Source organism: Branchiostoma floridae, chromosome 6 (genome assembly GCF_000003815.2).
Source record: "Branchiostoma floridae strain S238N-H82 chromosome 6, Bfl_VNyyK, whole genome shotgun sequence".
NCBI lineage: Eukaryota > Metazoa > Chordata > Leptocardii > Amphioxiformes > Branchiostomatidae > Branchiostoma > Branchiostoma floridae.
Window position 1 is genome coordinate 23,327,831 of NC_049984.1, and position 12,535 is coordinate 23,340,365.

The 12,535-nt window shown below is 41.6% G+C and overlaps 1 protein-coding gene across 1 annotated transcript; it reads right to left on the reverse strand.

Annotated features, from left to right (window-relative positions):
* Positions 1-10,056: 10,056 nt before the first annotated feature.
* Positions 10,057-12,470, reverse strand: LOC118418565 (tripartite motif-containing protein 3-like). Its single transcript, XM_035824555.1, has 2 exons — positions 11,584-12,470; positions 10,057-10,843 (listed from the first exon to the last, which is right to left on the reverse strand). Exons 1-2 carry the CDS (start codon positions 12,210-12,212, stop codon positions 10,651-10,653), a joined length of 822 nt encoding a protein of 273 aa, XP_035680448.1. The 5' UTR covers positions 12,213-12,470; the 3' UTR covers positions 10,057-10,650.
* Between the last annotated feature and the right edge of the window lie 65 nt (positions 12,471-12,535).

Consider the following 12,535-nt stretch of genomic DNA (forward strand, 5'->3'; position numbering starts at 1 on the left):
ATGTGATAGATTTAAATTGAGAATGCTGTATACTTACTTGAACCGTTTTAAATCAGATGTGATAGATAGAAATTGAGAATGCTGCACACTTACTTGACCCATTCTAAATCAGATGTGATGGATAGAAACTGAGAATGCTGCATACTTACTTGACCCATTCAAAATCAGATGTGATAGATAGAAAATAAGAATGCTGCATACTGACTTGACCTATTCTAAATCAGATGTGATAGGTTGAAACTGACAATGCTGCATACTTACTTGACCCATTCTAAATCAGATGTGATAGGTTGAAACTGAGAATGCTGCACACTTACTTGACTAATTCTAAATCAGATGTGATAGATAGAAATTGAGAATGGTGCATACTTACTTGACCCATTCAAAATCAGATGTGATAGGTTGAAACTGAGAATGCTGCATACTCACTTGACCCATTCTAAATCAGATGTGATAGATTGAAACTGAAAATGCTGCACACTTACTTGACCCATTCTAAATCAGATGTGATAGATAGAAACTGAGAATGGTGCATACTTACTTGACCCATTCTAAATCAGATGTGATAGATTGAAATTGAGAATGGTGCATACTTACTTGACCCATTCTAAATCAGATGTGATAGATAGAAATTGAGAATGCTGCATACTTACTTGACCCATTCTAAATCAGATGTGATAGATAGAAACTGAGGATGTTGCATACTTACTTGACCCGTTCTAAATCAGATGTGATAGATAGAAATTGAGAATGCTGCATACTTGCTTGACCCGTTCTAAAGCAGATGTGATAGATAGAAATTGAGAATGGTGCATACTTATTTGACCCGTTCTAAATCAGATGTGATAGATAGAAATTGAGAATGGTGCATACTTACTTGACCCATTCTAAATCAGATGTGATAGATAGAAATTGAGAATGCTGCATACTTACTTGACCCGTTCTAAATCAGATGTGATAGATAGAAATTGAGAATGCTGCATACTTACTTGACCCGTTCTAAATCAGATGTGATAGATAGAAATTGAGAATGCTGCATACTTACTTGACCCATTCTAAATCAGATGTGATAGATAGAAATTGAGAATGCTGCATACTTACTTGACCCGTTCTAAATAAGATGTGATAGATAGAAATTGAGAATGCTGCATACTTACTTGACCCATTCTAAATCAGATGTGATAGATAGAAATTGAGAATGCTGCATACTTACTTGACCCGTTCTAAATCAGATGTGATAGATAGAAATTGAGAATGGTGCATACTTACTTGACCCGTTCTAAATCAGATGTGATAGATAGAAATTGAGAATGGTGCATACTTACTTGACCCATTCTAAATCAGATGTGATAGATAGAAATTGAGAATGCTGCATACTTACTTGACCCGTTCTAAATAAGATGTGATAGATAGAAATTGAAAATGTTGCATACTTACTTGTTCCATTCGAAATCAGCTGTGATAGATTGAAACTGAATATGTTGCCCATTCTAACCGTTTAGGTGAGTCAGGTCCCTGGGCGTGGTCTCTCACACGGCATCACGGTGGAGATGGAAGCAGCTGGACCTGCACCAATCAGCATCCCGGGTTCCACCCGTACGGACACTGGAGGTTTGTCATAACAGTTCTTATCTAGAATTTTTAGCTTTATTTTTCTAAGCTTCGCACTGTCTTATTTAAGTTAATCTAAAACAGATATTTGAATTTTTCTTGTTTCATTTCTGACGTACGTCAATCTACTTTTTGCCTTTTATTTTGTTTCGGTAAGGCCATGTTGATTTGATTATATGGATGACATCCTCTGGGAACTCCAAAACTGATGCGAGCGAGCGAATAAAAACAAAATTGGAAAAAAAAGTTGCCTTCAGTATGAAGTCAAAGTGGCCAGGAAGGTTGAACATTGGACTAAAAACACATAGTATGGTATACCAACAGTTAGGTGTAGGGTCCAGTACATCATACGGGTGCAAAACATTTTTTTCTTCTTGGACCAATCCGAAAAAAACAGACCTGAAAAAAAATTAGAGGAACAGGTTTCGCCAATTACAAAATGGACACACTATGTCGGCAGGCATTTGGGGTCTCACCGGGGGCCAAGAAGACAACAAGAGCGAAGTCAAGTAGAGTTTATAGTCAATTGTACCAAGTTTCTACAGTCAAAGGTACAGAGACAGTTAGCCTTTATTACATGGAGATGGGATTTTAAAATGCCAGTGGGAGACCAATAATACACCAAACAGATTCATTTGTGGCAATATTGACCAATTACCATTGTTTTGAGTATTGCCAGTTATCAAGTTTCCACAGACAATCAGGCCCAGGTTCAGGTCGGGACCTGGAAATGATCCTCTGGACCTGAACGGGACCTATACCTGAATTTTCTGTACTGGTACCTCCTCCTACCAACAATAGATTTTTCTTTCTGTCCTTTCACATCTTATTCTTTGACTTTAGATTTATTTTGGCATTCTATGGCATTAGTTATCTGTTTTCTGATACTTTTTTTTCAATCTACGGAATATTTGTGCTCATTTTACAGCTGCTTTGCACAATTTATGTGTGGTCGAAAACTTTTTTTTTTTGGAAATCCATATAATCAAATCAACATGGCCTAACAGCCAAACACCAAAACGGTTTTGTACACCTTAATGTCATTACTTGATGTGTAAAAATGTTGTAATATTGCTAAAAATAATCAACATTTATGTTAGAAAAGGTATTAGGAATCGCATGTTCGGGTTATGAAAAGAAAAGCGGATCACTATCTTAATAATCATAATGATTATTCAGCAAATATTGATGTGACAGCCCAGCTAAAATATGGACATGTTTTTGTTTTTCTCAGCAGAAACGTCTGACCAAGCCAGCAGGCCACACATCATCACATTCGGTGATGAGCCGGGGGCTGGAAAACTGCGCGGCGCACGCGGAGTGGCAGTCTCCCCCGACAACAAGATCTGGGTGGCTGATCGGTCCAAATCGCGCCTCCAAGTCTACAGCATGGAAGGTGCTTACCTGCACCAGTTCCCACAAGCTACAGGGCTAGGGTACCCATCAAAGAGGCCATCTGATGTGTCCATCGACAAGGATGGCCATCTGTGGGTCTTGATGAATGGATACCCTGCCAGCCCTGACTCCGTGGTACAGGTCAGCAGGGCTGGCCATCTCAAGGCCAACTTTGACCTGCCTGACACTGTGCCACGGGGAGTGGTCCGCGGAATGGCCGTGGGTCTGCACAATGACCACGTTTACGTCACATGGTCTGGCGGTTACCGTGGTGGTGTGCAGGCCTTCACGCCGGATGGGAAACTCCTGTGGGGTGTCGGTCCGCGGATGAAGAAGCCGATGTTCGTCGCCGTTGACGGGAAAGGAGACATCTTCGTCTCCGACGCCGGCACTCACTTCATCTATAAGTATGACGAGGCCGGCCGTTACGTGATGAGGTTCGGAGGACCGGGACGGAGTGGTGGCGAGCTAGGGTATCCCCAAGGCATCTGTGTGGACAGTTCCGGTCACATCAAGGTGGTGGACCACGACAACCATCGCGTGGTGATGTACACCGGCCGGGGCGTGTATGTCCGCCACATTGCCGTCCGTGCTGAATACCCAACAGGGGTGGCAGTGGGTCCGGGGGGACAGCTGGTTGTGACCAATAAAAACACAATCACTGTCTTTACCGGCTACTGATAATGCTGCACATGGCCGGCACTGACATGGAAGTGGTCATAACTGTTACTGTAGCACTTTGCAGTCTTAAATTGTGCGCTTTTGTAATTGCAGTACAGCAAATTGCCACCGTTTTGTACTGTGGTGTATAATCTTACAAGAAAGTTTAAAGTGATCAGATGTACTGTAGGGAACTTCAGGGGGACAGCTGGTTGCTACCGATAAAAACACAACCACTGTCTTCTCCAGCCACTGATAATGCTAAAGGAAGCTGAGCCGGTAATTGTATGATGGCAAGATTTATCTGTAGCACTTAGCTGACATTATACAGTGTACATTAGTATCTGCTGTAAAGAAACATATCTGCTGGTTATAATGGAGGAAAATATGGCACAAACATAATAAGTCACACAAACAGATGTATCTGATTCAAGTTTTGACTGTTTCAGAAGCTTTGTTTGGAAAGGCAAATTCTCCACATAGAGAATTAGGCAAAGAAATGCATATTTGACTTCTACGTTTAGTGTTCATTGTAATCGATGTAATGTCTAGTAATTGAATATTAGAATTCAAGAAAACATGAGCATTATGAAGATATATAATCTTTATCGTAAAGGAGGAAATGTTCATGTTGTTGGCACCAACTTTGTATTAGAACTGAATTTGTCTTACCATAATGACATAATAACTATGAAATAACCACACATCTGTTTAAAAGTTGCTGTTAGTGAAGAGATATTCCTGCAGTCCCTCTCAAAATGTTTTCAACATATACAAAGCTTCCATCTTGAATTGTTTAAACAATTTAGAACTATTGTGACTGAACTATTCTTGTCTTCAAAGTAGTTCAATTGAACTTATTGCAAATATCATCTGAATATTTTAAATTATCCAAGGCATCCATGTGTCTAGGATTGTCTAAGAATAATATTTGTAAGGATACAAATTGTTGTAATTGTATCAGGATTACTCACTTAATCAATTCTTTTAGTGCATGCTGTTTTGTAAGATTTCTGCTTGATGGTACTTTGCTCTTGTTTAACCCTATTCAGACCGGGCTTTTTTGGTCATCCCTGGACGGGGGGGGGGGGCTTTTGAGGCCCTCCACTTCTAAGTCCTATAACTCTAAAACGACGTGCCGTAGGGCCACCAAACTTTCAGGACATAATATCGACATAATATCTGACGTGTATTTGACGTTTGACGTTACGTTGACGTAAGATGACGTAATTATGACGTCATCAATTTTATTACATTGGCCAAACCCATGAAAAATGGGTATTCTCAGAAAACTTCAAGTTATGCTGCAAAAATGTAACAACAAGTGCAGATAACAGAATAATAATGTTTATTACGACTTGCGTTGCCAATAGCAACATCAATGACGTCAATATGACGTCATAAAATGACGTCATGCACATCTAAGATACGAGTTGGGCTCCGCCATATTATATCCACCACCTTGAATTTTTAAAAATACTTTTTTTGCAACAAATAATCACAAAGGGCAATGGAAATAGACTAAATTCATTCATTTAGATGGTTTTTGATGAAAAAATACCAGGTAGTTGCAAATTTTAAGGGATAATTAGCTTGTTTTTCTTGATCTGGCCATTCCGTCCGCCATCTTGGATTTTGGGCTGATGACGTCATCAAATTAGCATAATTTATGCATATATAATTATGAAAGATATGCTGAATAATATAAGATTTTATTTATGTAACAAAATCACAGTAATATAGCAAATAAATTTGAAAAATACATTGTTAGAACCAAAAATAGTGATTTTTGGCAAAACTGCCTGTAAACAAACGGTTGCCATGGCAACAAGAAAAAATTGAAAATTTGTCAAACTTCTTAGAATTGTTGCCAACAATATTTTAGGAAAACTCACTAAATTTGGTGGCTCTAGCGTAAGCCGTTCTGGCGTTATAGGACATCGAATTTAGCGCGGGCCTCAAAAGCCCCCCCCCCCCCCCGGTCTGAATAGGGTTAAGGAAAGAATGTTAAGTTTGTTAAGATCAGATGACAATGTGTGAATAGAGGACTCTCCAGCGAAAGATTGTAAACTTTCTGTTGTTGAATAGAATTTTATGAAATTTATGTAACTGTCATTTATGATTATTTGATACTGGAATCATGGGGAAAACCAGACTTGCAATAACAAGAGTTCGGAGACCTCATACCTCCATGAAATATTTTGATTATGTTATTGACTTTCACATCTGCATAATTTATGCTTAGTTATGTACAACTTTAGCTAACTTACACAGGACTCAATATTGACAATCCAATAACGTAATACATGTACTTGGAAGAATTTGGACACTTTCACATTAATTCTGCAAATTAGGGACTTATTTGCGTAATTGGAATCTGCTAATCCTCCACTTGCCACAAACTACGTATGTTACATGCATTTGAGTCCTATAATGGAAATTACTAGAAATGTAGATTTTCCTCATTAAGTATGCAAATTAAGTCAAAATTTGCATAATTTGTACTTCATTAAGTACATCTCTGCCAAAGATACCTGCATGCTAAATATCATGGAAATTCATCGTTTCTTTGTTCCGTTATGCTCCTTGGAAGATTTTGACCAGAATGTCCCTGCAGTTCCAGAGAAAGCTGCTCGGGGGCCCAAACATACATCACTTTTTTCCTTACATCACAAGCTATCTGTCACCAAAAAATCAAGACCATAGCATGTCCAGGTCAAAAGATACAAAAAATCGAAGTTCTGCTGCAGTACCAAGGTCACACACTAGGGGGCCAAAATTGACATTGACCTTCGTCTTCCTAACACTTACCCACACACCAAATACCATTACAATCCATCCAGAGGTTCTAAAGTTATGCTGATCACAATTATGCGGAAACACAAACACACAGACAGACAGACACACCAAAAACTATACCTCCATTTTTCATGGAGGTAATAAATTAAAAAAAAGTTATTGCCATGGCGACGATAGGACACTACATACAATTATCAGGTTACAACACAACCTTCACACTTATCTGACTATCCCTGAAGAAGAAAAATTCTTATATTTTTTCTGAAATTAGACGAAAATTGATGAGCGCATGGATGTCATCCATAACATTTACTTGCTGTGGCCTTATAATGGCTGTCTTTTAAGCCGTGTTGACTTGATTATATGGATGACATCCTCTGAGAAGTCCTAAACTGATGCGAGCGCGCGAATAAAAAATTTGGCCCCTCAAAAAAGGTGCCTTCGGTATGAAGTCTAAGTGGTCAGGAATGTTGAACAATTATATTACCATAGCATAGTATATTATACCAGCAATTAGGTGTAGGGACGAATACATCGCAAGGGTGCAAAACCGTTTTTTCTTCTTCTTGGACCAGTCAGAAAAAAACAGACCTGAAAAAAATCAGTGGAAAGGGTTTCATTGATTACAAAATTGACGCAATGTATCGGCAGACGTTTTGGGGGCTTACCGGGCTAAGAAAATAACAAGAGTGAAGTCGAGAAGAGTTTATATTCCTTTGCACCAAGTTTCCAATGACTGGTTTATTGACAAACAATAACTTTGTACGTTGGAAAACAACGGCTTCGCAGAACTGTACATGTGCGACAGACTGAATTGCGCCGATGCAAACAGAGAGTAGCTTTAACACTAAAAGGTTTCATTAACATGTTCTAGACATTATAAACTATTAAATACTTGATAGATTATCTAAAAACGGTATCTTATTTGTAAACGGATTCATTAAATTGCATAGTCACTACAGATATTGATAAAAAGCTATAACCGCTTCTAATAACGTATTATCTAAAATCACTACATTCCGTGGATAACACTAAAATACATATTCATCATGTTGATATTTAAGATTCCTTAAAGCTGTAACAACGGTTGGAAACATGTGGCAGCACTGCGCAGAGAATTACAACAAGAAAATGACATGCAAGGTTTTAAAACTTAAGTTGACGTTAAAGCAACTGCCACATTACGATAGTGTCCGTTCAGTGGATTTCACCTGTGATGACATTACGTTTTAAAACTGTTAAGCAGATGGACCATGTAGGGAATAGGGCTTCTTTTATATCTGTCTGTCCGGGCATAAATAGTGTCTAAGAGCTGTGAGGACCTAGTTCTCCTGCCACTAACCTCACTACGGTACTGTGGTAGCCAGTTTCTGAACTTTTCAGACAGTAGTAACTGTTTGGCGAATCTGTAACATAAGTCTTCGCGCCGACTATCGAGTGTGGGAAAGTCCAGTGTTCGGCAAGCCTCCGCGTACGATTTGTAATCAGTACCAAGGATTGTCCGGCAGGCTCGTTTCTGGATAGATTCTATCCTCGTACGTTGTCGTGTTGTAAGTCCAGCATGCCATGCAGGCGCTGCATACTCTGTTGTAGGGCGGACGAAAGTCTTGTAACAGCTTACTAACTCTTCCCGGGAGAGGTTGAACTGTGCCAGTTGTCTAAGCATGAATAGTCTCTGGTTGCCTTTTTTCACAATGTGATCAACGTGTGAGTTCCAGCCGAGGTCTGCCTGTACATACAGTCCGAGAAGTTTTACGACTTTGGCTTCGACCAACGGCTCACTTGCGATCGACAAAGGTGGCAGTGGAGGGGGGACTCTTGTGAAGAATATGTGCATTACTTTGCACTTCTTGGGGTGCAGTTTCATATTACGCGACACTGACCAGTTGTGCAGATCATTAAGGTCTGACTGGATTGTGGAAACCGTTTGGATGCTACGACTTTCCGCAAGGTTGAGATCGTCAACGAATTTCCAATGTTTTGAAGATGCACCTTGGCTTGCACTATTAATAAGTGCTAGGAATAACAGAGGGCCTAGAACTGTGCCCTGTGGGAGGCCACATGTGGTTGTTATCCAAGCTGAATGTGTGCCTTTGTAAACTACCCTTTGCTCCCGGGCAGTAAGGAAGGAGCAAACCCAACGGGCAACGGAAGGTCTGACACCAAGGTCAAGTAGACTTCTGACAGCGAGAAGGTGGTCCACGCGGTCAAAGGCTTTAGCAAAGTCAGTTGTCACTAGGCTAGTTATTGTACCCCTTTGGTCGGATGTTTCGGCAAGTTGGTTTATGATGTCCACTAGACAGTGAGTTGTTGAGTGGCCAGATAGACAGCCGTACTGATTTGGGTCTATGTTATGTCTGATGTCAGAATATAGCCAGGGTGATATTCCACAGTCAAACGTACGGAGGCAGCTATCCTCGATTACAGATAGGATTTCAAGGCACGGCAATGCATTGTGGGTAGTATGTCAAAGTTGAAGGCTCCTGAGATGTAAACAAAGCACGTCTATGCATATCTTCATTTCCATATAACTTGCCATATGTTAAAAAACAGTATAATGAGGTGGCCAATTTTACTCCTCTGCCGGCTAAACTACTTCCCCAGCTTATGTTAATGTCTTATGCCACCGGAGGAATCTGCTTGGAGATTAGCTCACGTGATCATCTGCTAGTAGCTCACGTGATCATCTGTTAGTAGCTCACGTGATCATCTGCTAGTAGCTCAAGTGATCATCTGTTAGTAGCTCACGTGATCATCTGTTAGTAGCTCACTTGATCATCTGTTAGTAGCTCACGTGATCATCTGTTAGTAGCTCACGTGATCAGCTGTTAGTAGCTCACGTGATCATCTGTTAGTAGCTCACGTGATCATCTGTTAGTAGCTCACTTGATCATCTGTTAGTAGCTCACGTGATCATCTGTTAGTAGCTCACGTGATCATCTGTTAGTAGCTCACGTGATCATCTGTTAGTAGCTCACGTGATCATCTGTTAGTAGCTCACGTGATCATCTGTTAGTAGCTCACGTGATCATCTGTTAGTAGCTCACGTGATCATCTGTTAGTAGCTCAATTAAGATATGGCGCCACGTTTACGATAACGTTATTGCTTTATATTTATAGGCTTTAGTAGCATGAGCACACCGAGCTCAACCAAAGTAAGATAACACAGTTTTCAGTCAACAGGTTGTTGAGTAAATGCTTTTGTTCAACACACTTCCAGGCCATACCTTGTTTTTGTTAATTATGTCGTAGTTCAGGTTAAAGTATTTGGATTTTTTGTAGAGTCTTTTCGCCATCGAGACTTATTCTCAAGAAACAACTCTTATGCCTCAAAAAGTGATATTAAGAAAGCCGGACTAAAAATTGCCATCCTGTAACAAATAGTCCTACGACCGGTAATTCATTTGTGACACATTTTGTGTATAATTTATGCCGTTTCATCCCTCAGAATAAATTGTCTGTTGACATATGATCAATATTTCCATACAGGTATTTACTAGATATGCACAAGAAGAATCGCAAATATTCGAAATTGTAAATGTGACATCTACATGTATAGCTAGTAGCTACAATCATAATTTAGTTTACGTAGTTACAAAGTGCATACACTCAGGAATAGATACTTATGTCAATTTTATTACATACAAAAATATACCTATACATATCACGCACATGTTGATAAGTCCCGCTACATGTTCCAATCTTTGAATTCTTGGTTCGTCATTTAAAGTTACTTGTTTATATATCCCTCTTATTGCTTTTCGTGAGTCAGAAAGAACCAAGGTCGTCAAAGGTGAGAACACCCATCACAGATGTAATCATTTACATGGTGTTCGGCTAACCAGCTGTCCATGGACAATACCATTCTACTTTCAAAAAGGGGGTATCGGTCGGTAAACGAGGACGCAGTACCTGTAAATACTGCTAGGGGCCCCAAATCGTTATATTTCGTGACCTCAAAACCTACCCACATACCAAAACTCGTACACATGCATCAAAAGTATTTTCAGTTATTATAAGTGAGGGCACATAAAACACAGCCAGAACGGTATCTCAGACATTGGGCAATCTTCCATCATACAGTGAGCGAATGCTACAGCACAGACTGAGACTGTCACTTGTCGACACTCTCTGGTAATGGCTGAAGATTGTCATTTTATGCTTACAGTCGTTGGTTACCAGTAGCTAACCCTGGGCCCCTAGAGCAACCGCCGCCGGCCACCCAATACTGGCGACGTGCTTCAGAAATTTCCCGTTACTGTCGAAGAGTTCCACTCGGTCGTTTCCGTAGTCGGCCACGATGATGTTGCCGAACTCGTCTGCGCAAACTCCACGGGGGTAGCTCAGGCGGCCATCTTCGGAACCTTTCCCGCCAAACCTGGATAATGGTACAATAACGAAGTCCTGCTTCAAATTGTTCCGGTGCAAAGTAGGGTAGACTGAATGACTACTTGAAAGCCATGTATAGACTTAAGATATTATCGACCATCAATTAATGAATGGACAGCAAGCAAGCTTGGATGACATGTTATAAGTCTACCGATCAGCATCGCAGTTTGATAAAAACGAGATACATGTATCATCATCAAGACCTAACCAAGTCCCGAATATCAAAGCAAACCATTTATGCCTCCTCAAGTTTTCGTGCTCAAACTCACTCACGCAGGCATGCGCGAATGCACACACACACACACACACACACACACACACACACACACACACACACACACATACACACACACACACACACACACGCACGCACGCACACACACACACACACACGCACACACACACACACGCACGCACGCACACACACACACAACACACACACACACACACACACACACATATACATACACACACACACGCACACACACACACTCACACACACACACACACGCACACACACACACGCACACACACACACACACAACACACACACACACACACACGCGCGCACACACACACACTCACACACACACACACACGCACACACACACACACACGCACACACACGTGCCGTCGACGCAGTCTCAATAACCGATGAGCAACGCAATAGTTATTTCCTAATGATACCAACGTGGTTTGATAAAAGACATGACATTTGTTAATTCTCACCTAAACATGAAGCGCCCGCTTTCATCGAAGACCTTGACGCAGTGGTTCCGACAATCCGACACTATGATGTCACCAAGAAGATTGACAGCTACGTAGGACGGCGTGTCAAACTGGTAGTCGTCCCTACCCATAGTCCCCAGCGTGGCCAATGGCGAGCCGTCTGTGCGGAGAATGATGACGCAGTGTTGCCGGACGTCCGTGATGATCACACGGTCGTTTCTGTTGTCATACGCGATGCCCCATGGCTCCCCGTTCGTCTTGACTGTCTTGATGTGGCATCCTCTTGTGTCATACACGGTAACGTCACCGGACGAGTTCGTCACCCAAAGCTGGCTCTCTGAATCCGCGGCTATTCCATTCGGGATACTGCTTCTCCGGTCTCCTGCTGTTCTTGTGGAAAACTCCGATACGAAGTCCCCCTCCATATTGAAGACTTGTATCCTTTTGTTTCCCCTGTCTACTACGAAGCCGAGACTGTCAGAAATGATGACGCTGGCAGGTCCGGCAAAGCGACCGGGCTCAACTCCAGGGCCGCCGACTTCGACATTTTGCTGGGGACGGGTTTGCCTTCGGGAGAGGCGAGGGCTTCTGTTGAGATGTGGGGAGGCCCGGAGGGGGGCGTGTGCCATGGGCTCCTACTGACACCTGGTGAGGGGGGAGCGTAGGCCGGACCAGCAAGCGGCATGATGACTTCCCCGATGTTTTCACCACCGTCCTCTTCTGTATGGTTTGAAATGAAATAGAACAGACAAAGTTCTGGTACCCCAAACCTTCTCGTCTTGGAGACAATCTCAGACAGCTTATCCTCTTCTTCACAGAGAATGTCGTAATTATCTTCAGCTACAACATTTCCAGCGCGTACGCATGCGGTGGCTAACTCGGCAAGGTGCTGAAGTAGCCGACCTACTTGTCGATTGCAGCCCCTCCATTCTTCGGCTGAACTTAACGTTGA